At 41.3% G+C, this 21,106-nt stretch overlaps 1 protein-coding gene across 3 annotated transcripts in view; it reads left to right on the plus strand.

Moving 5' to 3' along the window:
• The window catches only part of CCDC50 (coiled-coil domain containing 50), an 80,771-nt gene that overhangs the window by 32,003 nt on the left and 27,662 nt on the right, over positions 1–21,106 (plus strand). Inside the window, exons 2-8 of one of the 3 annotated variants that reach the window (XM_056565426.1) lie at positions 4,631–4,693; positions 7,413–7,542; positions 8,222–8,312; positions 10,370–10,463; positions 13,811–14,317; positions 14,843–14,943; positions 15,521–15,565. In XM_056565426.1, coding sequence (XP_056421401.1) covers positions 4,631–4,693; positions 7,413–7,542; positions 8,222–8,312; positions 10,370–10,463; positions 13,811–14,317; positions 14,843–14,943; positions 15,521–15,565 — 1,031 coding nt within the window. Of the gene's footprint in view, positions 1–4,630; positions 4,694–7,412; positions 7,543–8,221; positions 8,313–10,369; positions 10,464–13,810; positions 14,318–14,827; positions 14,944–15,520; positions 15,566–21,106 lie in introns of all 3 variants that reach the window. The other 2 variants (XM_056565425.1, XM_056565427.1) reach the window with 2 other exon arrangements.

Consider the following 21,106-nt stretch of genomic DNA (forward strand, 5'->3'; position numbering starts at 1 on the left):
GTAGTCTACTTTAAATGAAGTCCAGATGCAGCTCTGCAAGTGTTAGGTGCCACCTACAATTAAGGTGCAGCGGCTGGTAGCCCTAGGAGCATCCTTAAGAATAAGCAAAGATTACAAGAAGAATAAGTAAAGATGACAACATGGGGCTCTTTCTCTCTTATCCATGAGGCAGTAACTAAAGCCAATTCAGGTTGCACACGTAGTTCGGCACCTCCAAGATGGCACATTAGTATGTGCGGTAACAAGTATTGCTGTTTCTCCCAGCACAGTCTCACCAGCAAGTGGTAGATACCAGCACATGTGTCGTTACACAAGGTGAGCTAAAGGGTATCAACTCAGCAGCAGGACTAGTATCCACTACTTTGGGCAAGGAAGAACAGAAGGTACACTGCCGGAGCCCTACAAAATGACCTACAATGGGCTACTGGTGTGCATGTTTATGACCAAACTATCAGACAAACAAGACTCATTGGGGATCCACCGTCCTCTACTAGAATTATGCAGCTTCACACTAAGAATGTGTTAAATATGGAGACGTTATGCTGCCGGCAGCATTATCACTAGTTTGGTGGTGGTTCAGTGATTTGAGTTTGTCAAACCTCTACATAATAGGCAATGATACCCTGGCATTCCACTTGGTGCAGGGTAGGGTTTGGCTGCATGTGTGCAGAGTGTTTAAGCATGCATTTTCTGCATGATAAAGGCATTGATTCCCTCTGTCATGTTTCCCATACCTCAATTCCATTGGGATCTTCTGGGGTATTCTATGCCGCCAAATAGTGCCACACACTAACAAAGGGAGGTGATCTCCCAAGGTATTATCCGTCATCTTATCAGGAGTAGGCCCAGATGTTGTTGGGAGGGCATACAAGCACATGGGGGGGCCATAGACACCACTGCATCAGATAAAGAGTTGACGTTAAATTCATGCATATTAGGTCAACCTGTGATTTCAAATTCAAATTGTTACTTATGATATTTGGTATAATTTGAAATTCAACTGAATGCACTGAAAATGCCACTGATGGTAGGCCACGAATACACACACATTATATGAAAGAGTTAAATACGCATTTAATTAAAAGGAAGGTTGTGTTCTTCCTGCAGCGTTTATTTGTCTTAAAGTTTGCAAATTAGAAGCAAATTGGGCTGGATATAATGAAGACAGATGTTTTGCATGCTTTACATAAGTTCTGACTCTTGCCGTACCTCCCTGGTGGAACAGATGGGCTTCAGCTGCTATGTCCCACTCAACTAGAAGAACAGACATATAAATACTGGCACAATAGTGGTAGTAAAGTGTACAGATTTTTATCCATATATGGAATGTGAGAACTATGGTACGAATGGCACAATTTTGTGCTAAAAAAACATTGATTTCACATAAAGAAAAGCTGCAGCACATGAATTCCGTTGTTTAAAAAAGTTGAGGGCTACAAAATAATGTCTGTCCTTCTTTAATGGATATCGTTTTAATTTTTTAGTGTGCCCACTTGTTCTCAAACTTGCTATGCTGCATTCTTGGGTGGGGTATATTTATTGCATTTAATGTTTGTGCTTCAGTAAATGCTTTGCAAATAGTTTTTGGCTGGTGATGCACAGTAGATGCTTTTTGTGACCTTTTTGACAGCTGTCAGGCAACCCTAATGTGCAAACGTATATTGCCTTGACCTCTCCATGTTCTCTTCCATTTGGGCTCCATCAAGGACAGCTTGGATGATTGCAGTCCAGTGTCATAAATCTTACTAATCACATGTCAAGAAGCAAGATATATGACTTTAGCTATGAGGAGTGTATGTAACATGCACTTAATAATCAACTTAAGAATGTATAGCCAAGTCTATGAATGGGACCTGCTCCTCCTCCTTTTGACAGCATTTGTCTCAGCAAACATATATTGAGCAAATGTGAAACTAGCTTAAAGGGGTATTCAAGGAATTTTTTTTATTTGACTTTGCTAAAGGGGTTGTAAAGTTAGTTTAGTTCATAATATAGTGTCTGTACCGGTGTGTCGCGGTTTTCTCACAATTCTTCTGTGATTTTCACTCCAATATTTATTTTTATCAGCATACAAAATGACTGTTGTCTCAGATTTTTCCCAGGTCGCAATGCAGCCGAGACCTGACTCACTAGTCAGCTGATGACAGGGAGCCTGTCTGCTTCAATGGGTGGAGTGATCAGTCTGCAACTAATGCAACAGCTGTAGGCACCCTGATTGAAAACCACAGGTCTTTTTAATGGATGCAGCTCAATTATGTTTAAATGGGTGGGGTGGCTGATGTGTGGGAGGGAGGAAAATGGAATTGTGGGATTTGTAGTAAAAAAAAAGAAGTCAAACAGGAAATACCAGTTCACAAAAAGCTAGCCACAGTGTTCTGGTTCAACATAGCCATTTAGCCCCAAGACAAGCGCAGATACTTCCTAAGCATGTCCATTACTGTCTGCCAGGTACGTACTAAAATCGCCTTATGGTGGAGAACCCCTTTAATCATTTTTGTCAAGTATGGAGGTTAAAATGTTTTTACAGTTTTATATAATACTTACAGTGCATACGAACAATTGTATGTTTATAAAATCTGAATCCATGTTAACTATATGGATGGCACTGTGATCTGCTGAACACTTGTCTCAAAATCCTAAAAATATTTTCATTTAACTCTTTCACTATAGTTCCTGAGATAAGTGTCCATCCTTAAAGTGCTTAATCTTAGTTACTGAATCCTGGAGAACACTAAGTAAAGGCTGTCCAATGTCCAACTTATTGAAGAGCCTTGAAACATGACTTGGCGCATATCAGCTGCTTCACTTCACCAATATTCTAAGATTGCATCTTGCTACTGACAGGAGATGTGGAATGAGAGGGGAAAGGGACAGCAGAATCACAGGCCTGTAGCTTTACTGAAAGACAAAAACGCCAATGGTGAGGCTATGTTCACACATCGGAATTTCCATGCGGAATTCTGCTTTGAATGTCCGCACGGAAATGTGCACATGGAGCAATTTCTGTGCCAGATGTTTCCTGCACGGAAATTCCATTTTCGGTGTCCGATGACATGTGAACATAGCCTAAAAGGGGGGAAAAGTCCTTCTCTTCGATGTCCAAACTTTCCATGATGGCATAGTCTTAGCAGGCTGTGAACTTTTGATGCAATCTCTCTTTTGCATGGATTAACACTCTGGATTTCTGTCGCCACCTAGTAATTCACTTACTTTTCCACACAGTGCATTGCTTCTTATACTTGCTAGATCACCTCACAGTGAACCAGTAGTTCATAAAAGTATTCCGCCACTTTAACTTAAAATGTATATGTTGTCTACTTCTGGTCCGCCACAGATCCCAATGCAGCTCTTGTTCACTCTTTGGCCTTCAGCTGCTCCTGTCTTCTGCATGCTTTTGAAACAAGAATTTGGAAATAGAAAGACCTGCATGCTCAGCCAATTGCTGGCTGAGACTGGACACTGCTGCGGCCAGTGATTGGCTGAACATGCGTGTCCTGCTCTAAGATCATTAAAACCATGCTGGCTATGTCTTATGATACCAATACCCACTACATATTCCTGTATGTAGTTTGATAAGAACGCTTGGGTGTTATCCATCTAGTCATGGAGCTTCGATTATATTGACTTTATTTTATTTACAGTAAGCCAGTTCAGTACATTACATCATGTGATGCCTGCAATATCTGGCCTACATTGGGCACTCCCTCTTCTTGTGTGTATACTGAACTAAAGAACTCATTGAGTGGCTCTGTCTTCTCTTGACTCCCAGTGATCTACTCCTCATTACTATTATTAAGGGGCCCTACAAGCAGGGACAGGGATGGGAGGGGAAGTACCAGCCCTCAGCACTTAAAGGGGTACTCCGGTGGAAAACTTTTTTTTTTTTTTTTTATATCAACTGGTGCCATAAACTTAAACATATTTGTAAATTACTTCTATTAAAAAATCTTTACCCTTCCAATACTTATTAGCAGCTGTATGCTACAGAGGAAATTCTATTATATTTTAATTTTCTTTTTTGTCTTGTCCACAGTGCTCTCTGCTAACACCTGATGCCCGTATCAGGATCTGTCAAGAGCAGGAGAAAATCCCGATAGCAAACCTATGCTTCTCTGGACAGTTCCTGACACTGGCAGAGGTGTCAGCAGGAGCAATGTGGACAACACAAAAAAGAAATTCAAAAACAAAATAATTTCCTCTGTAGCATACAGCTGCTAATAAGTACTGGATGGGTAAAGATTTTTTAATAGAAGTTCATTTACAAATCTGTTTAACCTTCTGGCACCAGTTCACAAAAAAGTTTTCCACCGGAGTACCACTTTAAGGAGCTTGACGCTTGGCACCAGAAATAAAAGCATATTTCTATGTTAAGGAAGACAGACAGATATATGGAAGGTATCCTGTATCTCTTTGCCCTAACAGCTATCTAACCCTGTCAGACATTTGGAATGTGAATTGCAGCTCACAGATTCCTTCTAACTTCTATTCATAAGAATAAGGGGGAATTCCACCTCTCGGTGGAGGTCCCAGAGATCCTAGCAATATGCAAACACTTAATGAGTTAGAAATGCCCCTTTTAAGTATCTGTTAATATAATTTCTAATTGTTATCTTATGTCTTGTTTCTACAGTATGTCGAGATTTTGCAGTGCTAGAAGATCACAGTCTTGCACACTCCTTACAGGAACAGGAAAGTAAGTCATGCAAGCATTCTTATATGAACTCACCGTATTCACTTTACTTCAGCTTCATTTCTAAGCATACTTGCTTCTGTCAAAATATCATGATGTATATAGAATTTCTAAAGCTCTGTTCACACAAGAGTCATGGCTTCTACCTGTAATAAAATGATTACTGTGCCCTATGTACTAAGAACATTGGTGAATGCTGACAGATCGACCGACCATCTTCGTTGCCTATTGCAAAAAAACCAGAGCTGAGATTTTACCAGAGCAGTTTTAGAATTGGACACTGAGCTGTGATTGTTTTCGATTGGCAACAATTACAGAACAGCTTAGTTTTTCTTTTAGACAGTTTTGTTAGTGTACCTGTCACTTAGACTTAGACTTAGGCTAAGTTTTCGCTTGTTTTTTTTTTTTTTTGTGGCCCACAAAAAAAAATGCAAGAAAAAAAAGCCAAAAAAAATGCCACAGCATTTTTTACTTGCATTTTTCTGGAGTTTTTTGCCTTTGAGTGGAAATTGCATTTTTGGACCCTTTTTTGACATTTTTTCAAAACTTGTTGGGTACCCAAAAAAAAAAAAAAAAAAATGCAGTAGGGATGGAAATTTTTTTTATTTTTTATTTTTTTTTATAACAAACTTTTAATGCTGGGTGGGCAGGGAACTAAAAATTTTGCCAACAATAATAAAAATGTAGAAAGGAGCCATTTAAATGTAAAAATCATATCTTTTATACCTCATTTTGTTAAAATTTATGTCTTTTAATAATGTGTTTACTAAAGTGTGTGTGTTTTTTGTAAAAATTTTTAGGTAGTACTACTGCTACCAGCATGGAACACACTGTTCCATGATGGGAGTGGCAGTACCTGTACGAATAGACAGAGCGCTCCGGGTGATACTCCTGACACCCGATGCAATCGTCCTATCTATTGCAAAGATGCGGAGCGGCTCGCATGTCTGCTCTGAACCCCGGGCCGGCCAGTGATGTAAATAGAATTCACATCACTCATTCATGTTTTCTACCCAGAGTGGTGATTGGCCAGATGGTGGCCGCCAATCCCGCTCTCAGTGGGAAACATGAATCAGTGATGTGAATCTCTATTCACATCACTGGCCAGCTGCAGTATAATGCAGAGATGTGGAGGGCAGGAGAAAGCCGCTCCGCATCTCAGCGATGAAGGAAGAAGGATGATCACAGCGGGTGTCAGGAGTGACACCCACTGTGTTCTGTTCTTAACTGCAGGTACTACTGCTCCCAACATGGAGCACACTCTGCTCCATGCTGGGAGCTGTAGTACCTGCATTAATAGACAGATCGTAGTGAGTGTCACTTCCGACATCTTTTGCCATCTGTATATTAATGTGCTCCATGTTGAGAGCAGTAGTACCTGCAGTTAAGGAAAGATCACACAGAGTGTCACTCCTGACACCCGCTGTGATCCTTCTGTATAAAGTATAGATGCGAACAGCTGCTCTTTAATGGTCCCCTGCACTGACGTAAATATTCACCTATTCATATTTACTACAGAGAGTTGTAATTGGCTGGAACCATCTGGCCAATCACAGCTCTCTGCGGGAAATATGAATAGGTGTATATATACGACAGTGCATGCACCCATAGAAGAGCGGCCGGCCGCACACATCTATACATTTTACAGGAGGATCACAATGGGTGTCATAAGTGACACTGGGGCGATCTGTCAATTAGTACAGGTACTACTACTCCCATCATGAAACAGTGTTCCATGCTGGGAGTAGTAGTACTACCTAAAAAAAAATTTGGAAAAAAAAAAAGGAAAATGGTTAAAAACACACACATACACTTTATTCAACACATCATTAAAATAAATTATTAATTAAAAGTTTAACACAATTAATTATGACAAAAATATTATTTTTACATGTAAATACCCCCTTTCTAAATTTTTATTATGGTCGGCAACATTTTTAATTCCCTGCCCGCCCACATAAATTGATCCCTGTTTAAAATTTTATATAAATTTTGTTATAAATAAGATACATTTTGTTAAATACAGTTTTTTCCATCACTACTGTATTTATTTATTTGTTTTAATGGTACCCTATGAAACTTTATTTAAAAAAGTATCTCAATCACTTTTTTGGATCGCTAAAGTCCAAAAAAGAATAAAACCACCTGCAAAAAATGCCAAAGTTAAAACCCACATGTTGTTTTTCTTGGTGTTTTTTTTACTCCCATGGGAGAAAAATGCCACATTTTCAGGGGGAAAAAAAAAGTGCAAAATTAGAAAAAAAGTCACCTTCCACCTATTCCCCTGCCAGTGCTGACCTTGCAGCTTAGAGCTTCCTGTTCTCCATCCTGACATGCAGGAAATGCTCGTTCAGCCACACTTCTTATTAAACCATGTCTGATGCAGATGCCTAGACCACTAGATACTTATTTGTTATCCTCTTTTCACTTTCAGGCTGTGTTGATTTATTTTTTATTAATTTGTTTAAATTTTTTTATGCATTTCTTTTTTTACTTTATTAGAACCTAAATTGTCTTTGTGAGCGGTGTTTAAAAAATAAATAAATAATAATAATAATTACTGCAGTTTACAAACCAAAATGCTTGAACACAGCCTAAAAGCTATCAACAACTGTGGAATATTTCTCTTTCTATATTTTTATTTACGAGCCAACACAGTTGAAAGGCATATTTTTCCTTTTGTTGTCATATCAGATAATTATTATAATTTTTTTTTCTCAAGTTGAACATCACCTAGCCACAAACGTAAAGAGAAACCGTTTGGTAAAACATGACCTACAGGTAGCGAAACAGCTTCAGGAAGAAGAGGACATCAGAGCACAAGCCCGGATTAAACACCGTCAAGAGGAACTGTAAGTCTATAGCTACATGCAGTCAGCCAGCAGAATACTGTTAACTGGTTAGTCCCATCTTGCAACTTGGTGCTCCCTCCAGCCTGCTTTCACCTGCTGGAGGTGGTCAGGAAGCAGAAATCATCTGAGCCAGCTGAACTATGCGTTTTGCATAACTTCCATTGACTTTAATGTTAATTGCTTTAATTGTGTAAAACGGGCACCGTGGCTATTTTTGGCTTGCCAACCACCTTCCAGGTGCAAGCAGGCCAGCGCGGGGTCAGGGGGCCCAAGTTGTGAGATGGACGCTCACCTTTTAAAGCAATAGTATCATTAAAAACAACTTTTGTCATGACAAAAGTTATTGATCGCAGTAATCCTCACTTCTAAGACCCAATGTTATTGTCCGTTATTTCTTGGCCTAGAAGCGGAGTGCAATGTCGTCCGCTTCTCTGGCTGACTGAGAGAGCCGTACATTTCTCTGCATAGTAGGCTGTAGCAGAAAGATGATTTGTCTCCTTTATTCTATTTTTCATTTAGCCTGCCACTCTGCCCTTTTGCAATTTTTGTTAATCCTGGAAAACCCTGTGGTGTCCTCACTGTATCTCTATAGCTAACAAAGATTTTAGAGCTGGCCCAGTGTATTTACAACATTAATGATTTTATAGCATTCATATTGATAATTTTGTTGTTGCCTCAGTGAACTTTTAGATGGTGAAATTGCTCAGGAAATCCAAGAAAAGCTAGTGATCGAAGCAGAGCTCAAGCGTATGCAGGAGGAGAAGGATGAGGTAAGTGTTTTTCAAATGCTTAGAATTACTTTTTGGTTTTCTTATTTCAGTGGCCTATGTAGGTGTCGCATGGGATACATCTGGGGAATTTCAAGATAGATGCAAAGTAGATGACAAATTAGGATTTTTCTAGTGTTGTATTAGTATGTTTTTAATTAGTATGTGCTTAATAGACAGTAAACATGCCTTGATTTACATGTATGTCGCTGTCCAGCAAGGATCAGGCAGCAGCGCTGTACATGTTCTCCCTCCAAAGGTTGTAAAGTGACCTAAGACCTTCATGGCAGGATAGGATAGGCCATTATCTGATGTTGATGTTGGTAGTGTAGCTTCCATCTCTGGGTTTCTGTGGCTTGTGTTATACAAAGTATGGCAGCCAGTGACAGTCACAAACTTGAAGAGGAGACTGAACGGACTGTTAGTGTGCTCTCTATACCAAACTATGGGATGTAGGGACACTGCAAAGCACACTTGGATATGCCACAAATGTCTTTGGGCAGAATGCCTCTTTAATGCTTATGTTGGGTTTTGCAGCTTATCTGGATTTCCAGTTTATGACTACTCTGGTATGGATTCAGCACCACTGCGGTGTTTATGCATAGCGGCTGCTGTGGTAGCGCCTCCAGTTCCTCAATTCTACTACATTATGCTGTTCCATCCAAAGTGTGTGCCTCCTGGGACATGTTAGTAGAAGTTTTCTGAGGGACAGAGCGTAACCTCCTGGGCCCGAAGCAAAATCTGCAATAGGCCCCCATGTGCCAATTACAATACTGGTCTCTTATGGGGCAGATGTGCTTTGGGGATTGCTTAGGCACCAGGGCCCCAGTGGACCTGCTACCTCTGCACCCCTTACAGCTACACCCCTGCTGAGGGTTTTTTGCCTAGTTACCCTGACAATTACTAGGATGCAGGGCTCATTAAAGCATCATTTTTTGGCAAGTTCATTGAATATTTGAGTCCATAATCTACCATTCCATGTGGTGATTTTATAGGGTGAGTTTCCAGTAGAGTTCCGGATAGCCTGGCACCTGAAAGACTAGTTATGATAAAAAATACTGCTATGACACAATACTGTTTGTTTTTATAAAGGATTCATTACTTTGCTGTGTTGCTTCAGTCTGTCATGGGCCGCACAACTTTTTGGACTAAATGTGATGCTTTGAAGTGGGGCTTTACACACCACAAATGGTTTTTGTTGTGTTAGTGCATAGTACCCTCTGTGCTAAAGTGTGTTACAAATTGGTCACTAAACACAAAGTGAGGTTGATTTGGCACTTCCTGGGAACCTTTATTACACTGCTTATTTGTCTATGGCACATTTATGTTGTACTTATGGGACTGTACTGTGGCAGTTGATTTAAATGTGGTTGTTACAAGGGCTATGGTCAAAAGAGTTTTCAATGTTTAATTTTTTATGGTGCAAGTTTGTGAAGGGTCATTGTTTGTTGAGGGTGATCTCTGTAACCCTTATTTAGCCAATGACAATTGCTGCAACATATTATCCACTGTCTTATGTATCCCAGGGAGTCTTGTAATTAAAGTCCATTTTGTGATTGCTCATTGATATAGAGAATATACAGCTTGAAATTATTCTTTGGCCAAGACGTATATTCCATGGCATCTTACCATACAGGTGTGTCTGGGCATTTTGCTGTATATCTGTAATTTTGTTAAGATGCTGCCCTGCCATTAGAGGAATAACTTCTTAACCTTATTGATGTGCACATGCTATTGTCTTCAGAATGCAGAAACCTAGTTTGTTTTGTCAGGTAGGGCAGCTGGCATCAGTAGGACACGGAGGAGTTAACTGGCTAACAATAGAACAAGTAATGACTAGGTCAGTGTACTATTTTGGACTGGGTAGAGCCCAGGTTTAAATGGCATTTTTCTATTGCATTTTATTTTAGCTACATACATTTAGATTTTAGTATGTGAAATAGAAACAATGTGATGATGGAAACTGATTCTTATGTTGTAGCTAAGTGTTTATTATTTTAAAAACTTCCCTGTTGAGACCATTTTGGAGGCAAATTGAGCTGTCAAGTTTAAATTTCCAGGATATTGCTCGAGTATTGCAAGAAAAAGAAAAAAGAAGAAAGAAACATTACCCACCACGGAGTCCAGAAGAACCTTGTTATCCAGACAATGAAGGTATAGTATATGTGTGTGTATATGTAATATAAATATATATATATTATAATTATATGAAACAAAGCATTGTTCTGTCTATTTAAAGCAACATTTCATACATTGAAGGACAAACTTCTTTCAGTGCTCAGCATTAAAGGCAATGGACATCTTTCACCTTTAGGGTGCGTTCCCACAGGGCGTATACGCTGCGTATTCCTTGCTCACTATACACACAGGGCTTTCCGTCGGCAGCCCTATGGGTGCAGTGAGTTTTGGAGGCGGAGCCGCATGTCACAGACACACCGGCACACTGCCCCGCCTCCAAAACTCACTACACCCATAGGGCTGCCGCCGGAAAGCCCTGTGTGTATAGTGAGCAAGGAATACGCAGCGTATTTCTTGCTGCTGCCATAAATTTTGTGCAGCGTCAAATACGCTGCGTATACGCCCTGTAGGAACGTACCCTTAGTGAAATCTACTGAATGTGAAATCAATCAGAGGAGCTGCTTGACAGCCTAGTCTCCAGTTTGTTTTTCTTCTCCTGAACAATCTTCTAACATTTACACACAGTACAGTAACCCCCCGACCTACGATGGCCCCGACATATGATAAAATCGACATACGATGGCCTCTCAGAGGCCATCGCATGTCGATGTCAGCATCAACATACGATGCTTTTATATGTCGGGGCCATCGCATTAACTGCTATCCGACAGCGCAAAATGCTTAAGCTGCTGTCGGATAGCAGTTTAAGCATCCCTGGCAGGTTCGCTTACCTATCCCCGCTGCTCCGGGTCCACTTCGCGATCCTCCGGTGTCTTGCGCATCTTCTCCAGGGTCCAGGCCTTTCTTTCCGGCGTCGTTATTACGTCACTATGCACGCCGCGCCGGCGCAGCAGCGTAATAACGCCACCAGAAAGCGAGGCCCGGACCCTGCAGAAGATGCGCAAGACCCTGGAGGATCGCGAAGAAGACACCGGAGCAGCGGGACAGCATCGGGAGCGGTGAGGACCTGGTCCGGAGCAACGGGGACAGGTGAGTACAACTTCCTATACTTTACATTGCATGGATTCGACAAACGATGGGTCGTTTGGAACGAATTACCATCGTATGTTGAGGGACCACTGTATTTTGGTCAGTATTTTTAACAAAAACCAACTCAAAATAGCGCTCCAAATTCCTCACATAGATAAAGATTTTGCTCTAATTTGGGATCTGTATTGGAAAAACCTACAAGTGCTTTTAATAAATGGTAAATTAATTAATGTAGAATGTTGGCCCTTTAAGGAAATGTCAAGGAATGGAAATTCGCTTTAAGATATAAATGTGTTCTTTACATGATTTTATGATGGTGGCTTAGTGCTAACCTCTTTCAGTGGCCAGTTTTCCTGCAAACCTGTTAGAGGTGCAGATCTGATTCACTTTGTGTGCCATAAACATGAACCTGTTGCTATGTGGTGGAAACAAACTGCTTGCAACTCTGTAGTATATATTTTACATTTGAAGACTATAGAACAAACTTTAACTAAAAGAAGCACTATGTGTCAAGAGAAAAGCAAGTTGTGTTGGCACTGCTAGCCTTGTGTCAGGATTGATGGCATGAATAGTGGTGCTCTTGTATGGAAATATGGCTTCATGTAACAATGTCCGTATTGAAAGAAAAAAATCACAGGCAACCCCCCATTTCTTCAATGCTTCAACTTTATTCTTAGGTTCGTGCAAGTAAAGCACCTCCACGCCTCACGGTGTGCTGAGCACTAGTGCGTTGTGATTACAGCTGTTTCTTTCTGAACTGAAAGAAACAGCTGTAATCACAACGCACTAGAGCTCAGCACACCGGTGCGGCATGGAGACGCTTTAACTGCACGAACCTAAGAATAAAGTTGAAGAAATGGAGAGTTGTCTGTGATTTTTTTCTTTCTATACGGACATTGTTAACTAAAAGAAGGGCTTCACTTTAAATCTTAAGTTACTTACTCTTGAAGAGATTGCAGTTGGGGTTTAAATTGCTTGTAATAAGGTTGGCTCCTTTAAAATCAACATTGTGTATATATAGTGTGGATAATAGGATCCCTTTTTATGTTGGTACATTTAGCATTTAAGATATTAATTATATTATTAAATACATGTGTCACTGAATACTTTATTAAATTTAGTTTTAAGTTCAGTTGATCAAGTTTATTTATCATGTGTAAATCATTTACTGTATCGATTAAATAGAAAAGGGTGATTTAACTCTTATATAACCTTAGCATTAGTTAAGTGTTATATAAATTGTCAAAACAATATTTGAGAGGAAAAGGAAATGGAGAATGGAACAACTTATGATAAATGTATAAAAAAGTTCTATCTGGTTTCTGTCAATGCAGAAAAACTAATGTTCACACAATTACCATGCTACATGTCTCACTGGTGTAACTATTTATTATATATTTTTTCCAAATATATGCTTTACTCTTGTTAAAATCCAAGAAAAATATTTGAAAAGTAAAAAATATGAAATGTGAACTATAAAATTCTATGTATTCAGTTAAACTATACTTTAGTGAAAATGTCCCGCAGGGCTTATTTGTCCCCCCTCCTCACTGCACTTCATCTATAGTTAGATACAGAGCTTGCATTTTATTTCCTGTTCAGATGTTCTGTGGGTTTACTTGTATCGTACACTGGTCAATTTTTGTCGACTCAGGAAGTTGCCTGTCTCAACACCTGTTCTCTACCTATATAGAGACTTATCTAACATACCATTTGCTCTATCTGTATCAGATAATAATTTTTTACACCAACTACAAATTTATATATTCATTATTTATTATATTCAAACTTGTGTGACTATACAACCCCTTTGAGGCAGTTGAGTAGAGTTCTCACACCCCTATGTGTTGTCTGGTTACCTTTTTTTTTTTAATTAGAGAACTGTTAACTAAACAAATCACCAGTGTATTCTGGAAAGTTAAAGGATTTCCTATGTTAACATTTATGGTATAGCCACAAGATATGCCATAAATCACGAATAGATGTGTGCCCCACTCATTTTACTCCACAACCCCTAGACCCTGCCTGTCTTGGTCGGAACTAAAAGAGGTGGCCAGATTGGCAAACAAGCTGAGTGGGCTGTTCTAGCCTTTTCCCGTACAGCATAAAACTGCTTATCTCTTTCAACAATGGCATTGGAGAAGGGGGGGGGGGGGGGGGCATGTTCTAGAGAAATGCAGGGTAAACCATAATCCATGGCTTACCATCATGTCAGATGGATAAACCATAGTGTCAAGATGGGAATACTTTTTGTAAGTGACAGTGAGCCTACAGTAATGTGTTATGATGAATTATTCCTAATTTTTTCTTTATGGCGTTCTTCCATCACTCAGGCCACCATAGGGGTAGGCGTAAAGACTATATATCTGAATATGATAGACCTCATAGGCATGAAAGGCCTGAGCGAAATCGAAGGGAAAGGGGAGCTCCTAAATCTGAGCAGTCTTCTTACTATGATGATGATAGAAAACGAGGACGATCCGCTGAACCAAGGTCAATTCCCAGAGATAACTCTGACTTACAAAAGGATGAATATCCTATCAGTAAAACATCTACCAAAAGAGACAGACCTGAAAGGCCACCACCTCCCAGAAAAAGTAAATATGAGGATCATGATAATGATAATGAGAATGCAGATGAAATGAATCCAATTGAAAACATGCCTCGAAGGGTGAGATCTCAAAGTCATGACCTGAGCACAAAACATTCTGGCATTCGAGAACATCAGGACAGTTCTTATTCCAGAGCTCACAAAAGAGGTACTGAGGGTGACCACAAGTATGAGAGGCACAGGCGGAGAACACCTTCTCCACAAGATGAAAGGCAATACAGAGAATCAGGTATTAGTAAATTGGTGGTGGTGGTGGTAGTTTGCTGTAGTGATGTAATTCATCCTTCCCAATCCGTGTCTTCAAATTCATTACAATTGTCTATAATGAATCGCAAACTCAACTTTACTTCATTCAGGCCTGCATTCCTCAGTTCGTGCCATAATTTCTTTTCTATCTTAATTTTTTTTATATGGTTTCAATCAGCTTAATTCGATTTGCATGATGTGTGTTGGCTTTCTTGGTTTCATATTCTACAGTATATTATTGCAATTGAATTGCTCCATTTCCATAGTCCTTAGCGCATCCAGATAGAGCACAGATTCCTAATAAATCTCCAGAGGATCTAGTTACTGAAAATTCCTCCTTGTAGGAGAAATATGTGCTCTCTTGTCTTTGCGCTATAATCCTAGAGATTCTACACCGGTGAAATGGAGCAAAACTGTTGTATTATTAAAAAAATGTGATTATAATATTAAATTAGTTGCATTACTCTTGTAATTTGTCATGGTTGTGACTCAGGTCATCGCTCAAAAGGACACAGAGAAAGCCCTCAAGCTAAAGTTGGACCAGGTGTTAAAAATCGAGATGTGCGAGATGCTGACATCGCTAGGAGACTCCAGGAAGAAGAGATAAGGGTAATACATTTTATATTGTTTTGATCTTTTTTTTTTCTTTCCCCATCATCAACATAAAACATCCAGTTTAGAAGTAGTAAACTAAAACATTTGGGGCCACTGGGTCTGTGAACAAATTCAATTTTACCCTTTTAGAAATTTGTATATAGTAAAATCTGATCCAGAACAAAAGTCTGCAGGTTTCAATGAGAATTTTAGTTTATTTCCCTAAAAATGTTATTTAGGAATAGAAAAACAGAGCTGCTTTCTTCCAAAAACAAGACCACTCCAGTCCTCAGGTTATGTGCGGTATTACAACTTTGGTCCTTTTAGCTCAATGTAACAGAGTTCCTTTTTTTTTTTTTTTCTTTTTAAGAACGCTGGGTGCGGACGGCGGGGCCATGACGTCACTGCGGCCGTCACGCCCCTCTCATAGACTTGCATTGGGGGGTTGCGTTGTGTTAACGTCACGGGGGGGGGGGTAGATTTAAAGTAGCAGCGTTTCTCTTTAATTCACCGTTTTCTTGCAGTCCAGAGAGGGCCTGATGTTTTGTATTTTTTGTGTATTAAATAAAATGTAATTGTTTTTCTGTTGTAGGTGCATACTGAGGATTACAAAGCAGCACAGTTGGCACAAGATGAGGTGGGGACTTTAGTATATTTTTCTCATTTATAACTGAGTTAAGGAGTAATATACTGCTCAAAAAAATAAAGGGAACACTTAAACACCACAATGTAACTCCAAGTCAATCACACTTCTGTGAAATCACACTGTCCACTCAGGAAGCAACACTGATTGACAATCAATTTCACATACTGTTGTGCAAATGGAACAGACAACAGGTGGAAATCATAGGCAATTAGCAAAACACCCCCAATATAGAAGTGGTTCTGCTGGTGGTTGCCACAGACCACTTCTCAGTTCCTATGCTTCCTGGCTGATGTTTTAGTCACTTTTGAATGCTGGCGGTGCTTTCACTCTAGGGGTAGCATGAGACGGAGTCTGCAACCCACACAAGTGGCTCAGGTAGTGCAGCTCATCAAGGATGGTACATCAATGCGAGCTGTGGCAAGAAGGTTTGCTGTGTCTGTCAGTGTAGTGTCCAGAGCATGGAGGTACTACCAGGAGGCAGGCCAGTACATAAGTATCAGGAGACATGGAGGAGGCCATAGGAGGGCAACAACCCAGCAGCAGGACCGCTACCTCTGCCTTTGTGCAAGGAGGAGCACTGCCAGAGCCCTGCAAAATGACTTCCAGCAGGCCACAAATGTGCATGTGTCCACTCAAACGGCCAGAAACAGACTCCATGAGGGTGGTATGAGGGCCCGACGTCCACAGGTGCGAGTTGTGCTTACAGCCCAACAGTGTGAAAGAACGTTTGCCATTTGCCAGAGAACACCAAGATTGGCAAATTTGCCACTGGCGCCCTGTGCTCTTCACAGATGAAAGCAGGTTCACACTGAGCACATTTGACAGACGTGACAGTCTGGGGACGCCATGGAGAATGTTCTGTTGCCTGCAACATCCTCAAGCATGACCGGTTTGCTGGTGGATCAGTAAGGGTGTGGGGTGGCATTTCTTTGGGGTGCCGCACAGCCCTCCATGTGCTTGCCAGAGGTAGCCTGACTGCCAATAGGTACCGAAATGAGATCCTCAGACCCCTTGTGAGACCAAATACTGGTGCAGTTGGCCCTGGGTTCCTCCTAATGCAAGAAAATTCGAGACCTCATGTGACTGGAGTGTGTCAGCAGTTCCTGCAAGAGGAAGGTATTGATGCTATGGACTGGCCTGCCCATTTCCCAGACCTGAATCCGATTGGTCACATCTGGGACATCATGTCTCACTCCATCCAAAACGCCATGTTGCACCACAGACTGTCCAGGAGCCACCTCATCAGGAGCATGCCCAGGCGTTGTAGGGAGGTCATACGGGCACGTGGAGGCAACACACACTACTGAGCCTCGTTTTAACTTGTTTTAAGGACATTACATCAAAGTTGGACCAGCCTGTAGTGTGGTTTTCCATTTTGATTTTGAGTGTGACTCCATATCCAGACCTCCATGGGTTGATAAATTTGATTTCCATTGATAATTTTTGTGTGATTTTGTTGTCAGCACATTAAACTATGTATAGACTAAAGTATTTCATACGATGAGTTCATTCGTTCAGATCTAGGATGTGTTATCTTTGTGTTCCCTTTATTTTTTTTTGAGCAGTGTAGGTATGTGGCAAAATGTATGGGAGTATAAAACTTTCCTTTAGGAAAATATCCTATATCCGTCTTAACACGCTTTTCTAATCTGCTTTTGCTCTATTCTGACCACCTAAAAAAAAAATCCATATACAAGGCTGTATGAGGGCTCATTTTTTGTGCCATTATCTGTAGTTTGCTTATAAGTGACCAAAAATCTACATTTTTGCACTTATTTTTATTTATTTTTTATGCGTACACCGTTCATCGTATAGGATCATTAAAATATATAAATATAGATCTCTAAATTATTATATATATATATATATTTTTTTTTTAAATGGGAAAAGAGGGGAATTTTATTTTTTATTGGAGGAGGGGTTTATGCACTTTTATTAAAACTATTTTTCTTGTAATCTTCGCTATTTATTACAAATCTGTAAATCGGATTGCAAATCTGATCAGTGCTATGCATAGGCAAAACACTGATTAGCATTATCTGTGATCTACTTCGCTGGTCTGCTTAAATGAAGACCAGAGAAGACAGCATGATAACAGCAGGTTCAACCATCGGAACAGCCACATTGCTGCAGGTGCCCTGATCAAGATTGATCACGGCATCTGAGAGGTTAATGGCGGACGTCAGCTCTATTTAGTTATGTAAAAGGAATTCTCAGAAAATTCTCGCAACAATTGAACCGGTCAATCCTTACTTCAGCTGTGGCCATGTGCCTACAAAGCTAACACAGATGAAAGGACTGCCTGCACCTCGTCTGTCCCTTTTCACTTCAGCGGTGTCTCTGTGGGCTCCATTCCACAAAGTAAAACTGGCACAGTTAAAGGGGTTATCCAGGAATAGAAAAACAGCTAATGTCTTTCAAAATCGCACACAGTCTGTCTCCAGGTTGGGTGTGGTTCTGCAGCTCATTTCCATTGAAGTGAATGGAGCCAAGTTGTAATATCACCTACAACCTGAGAACAGCTCTTTTTTGAAAGAAATGAGCTCTGTTTTTTGATTCCTGGATAACCCCTTTAAGCAATCCTTTAGCATAATATTGGGATAAAAGAAGGCAACCTACATGTATTCCAATATAGTAAACTGTAATGTGCTGATGAGTGGCAGGGTGGAAGGCTTACATCAGTCCCTTTCTCTGTGTTATGATGCAACTTGTCCTGTGCTGTGTGTTAGGGCAGCAGACCTTTTGCATAAACTCCCCATTACCCATTGGATCAGAGATAAGTAATAAAAGGTATTTAGGAAAAGGTTTATGGTAATATATCACATTTCTTTTCTCATTTTCTTTTAATGTCTATTTGACTAGAGTTGCTTGCCATTTGTTTATCGTATTACAAAAATGGACCCTGCATGAAACATTTCAAACTTTGCTTTGCATTATCCCCTATGCACGCTTTAATTCCCTATTATTTAGCACCTACAAAAACTGAGCCAATGTTTATTACATTAATAATAATAATAATAATAATAATAATATAATATAATAATAATAATAATTAATTGAAGTATAAGAAATAATAATAATAAATGTTGTCAGTAACTCTTCCCCTGTGCATTTGTGTCATCTGAGGGAATATTTGGGAACTTTTAATGCTTGTGTAAAATAGGACAAGCAGTTCTGCAGACAGCTGCCCACTTTTCTGTATTAAACATACCGTATATACTCGAGTATAAGCCGACCCGAGTATAAGCCGAGACCCCTAATTTCAACCCAAAATCCCAGGAAAAGTTATTGACTCGAGTATAAGCCTAGGGTGGGAAATACCTCATCCCCCCCTGTCATCATCCAGACCCGTCATTAACATCCTCATCATCATCCCCTTGTCATCATCCCAGACATCCCCCCCTTCATCATCCCCTTATCATCCCACACATCCCCCCTTCATCATCCCCTTATCATCCCACACATCCCCCCTTCATCATCCCCTTATCATCCCGCACATCCCCCCTTCATCATCCCCTTATCATCCCGCACATCCCCCCTTCATCATCCCCTTATCATCCCGCACATCCCCCCTTCATTATCCCCTTATCATCCCGCACATCCCCCCTTCATCATCCCCTTATCATCCCGCACATCCCCCCTTCATCATCCCCTTATCATCCCGCACATCCCCCCTTCATCATCCCCTTATCATCCCACACATCCCCCCTTCATCATCCCCTTATCATCCCGCACATCCCCCCTTCATCATCCCCTTATCATCCCACACCCCCCCTTCATCATCCCCTTGTCATCATCCCACACATCCCCCCTTCATCATCCCCTTATCATCCCACACATCCCCCCTTCATCATCCCCTTATCATCCCGCACATCCCCCTTCATCATCCCCTTATCATCCCACACCCCCCCCTTCATCATCCCCACCCCCCTTCATCATCCCCACACCCCCCCTTCATCATCCTCTTCTCATCATTCGCCCTCAGTGGTCTTCAACCTGCGGACCTCCAGAGGTTTCAAAACTACAACTCCCAGCAAGCCCGGGCAGCCATCGGCTGTCCGGGCTTGCTGGGAGTTGTAGTTTTGAAACCTCCGGAGGTCCGCAGGTTGAAGACCACTGCGGCCTTCAACATCATCCAGCCCCCTCTCACCCCCCTTTAGTTCTGAGTACTCACCTCCGCTCGGCGCTGGTCCGGTCCTGCAGGGCTGTCCGGTGAGGAGGTGGTCCGGTGGGGAGGTGGTCCGGGCTGCTATCTTCACCGGGGGCGCCTCTTCTCCGCGCTTCCGGCCCGGAATAGAGGCGTTGCCTTGACAATGATGCAGAAGCACCTATGCGTCGTTGTCACGGCAACGTGACTATTCTGAGGCCGGGCCCGAAGCGCTTAGAAGAGGCCTCCCCGGTGAAGATAGCAGCCCGGAACCACTATCCCACCGGACCACCTCCTCACCGGACAGCCCTGCAGGACCGGACCAGCGCCGAGCGGAGGTGAGTACTCAGAACTAAAGGGGGTGAGAGGGGGCTGGATGATGTTGAAGGCCGCAGTGGTCTTCAACCTGCGGACCTCCGGAGGTTTCAAAACTACAACTCCCAGCAAGCCCGGACAGCCGATGGCTGCCCGGGCTTGCTGGGAGTTGTAGTTTTGAAACCTCTGGAGGTCCGCAGGTTGAAGACCACTGCGGGTGGGGGAGTTCACTCGAGTATAAGCCGAGGGGGGTGTTTTCAGCACGAAAAATCGTGCTGAAAAACTCGGCCTATACTAGAGTATATACGGTAACTGTTATTTCACCACTATATTGTGGCTAGGACTTAATAGCAATCCTATAGTGCAGTGTTTCTTAACCTTGTTGGAGGTACTGAACCCCGCCAGTTTCATATGTGCATTCACCGAACCCCTCTTAATTGGAAAAATAAAATATGATTTTTTTTCCAAATTCATAACATAGGAGGTATATATTTAAGTATATATTTATACATAGGTGCACAAAGTGAACAAAACCATTAAGAACAAAGAACAAAACCATGAAAACATGATTTTCACACAAAAACATAATGAATATTTACTGCAAATCAGTGTGACTTCTGCTGTTGTCTTTCAGAGACCAGTTCAGAAATGTGCGGCTTTACCTTGGCAAGTGCCACTCTCATGTCATTTTCGCGACAATGGCAGTGTTCCCCCACATTAGGCAGGCAGAGTTCCCCCACATTAGGCAGGTAGTGTTCCCCCACATTATGTAGGCCAGTGGTCTTCAACCTGCAGACCTCCAGATGTTGCAAAACTAAGTATGTGCTATTTATCATTTATTTTCATGTTTATATTCACATTTTTGCCAGGGGCATCTTGAGGGCAGTACAGCTAATACTTTTATAAGGGACCGAGTTTACAGAAAAAAACATGGGGCTGACTGTTCGGTACAGTTGGATCGTCATTCACTTCCCTGATTACAACTTGTTACAGAAGAAGCAGGGTGAGCACTGGGCAAAAGGGGCAGTCACCTCACATGCAACAGCCCTTTCCTTCCTTATAGTGTTTTT

This window comes from Hyla sarda, chromosome 3 (assembly GCF_029499605.1).
Source record: "Hyla sarda isolate aHylSar1 chromosome 3, aHylSar1.hap1, whole genome shotgun sequence".
Taxonomy (NCBI): domain Eukaryota; kingdom Metazoa; phylum Chordata; class Amphibia; order Anura; family Hylidae; genus Hyla; species Hyla sarda.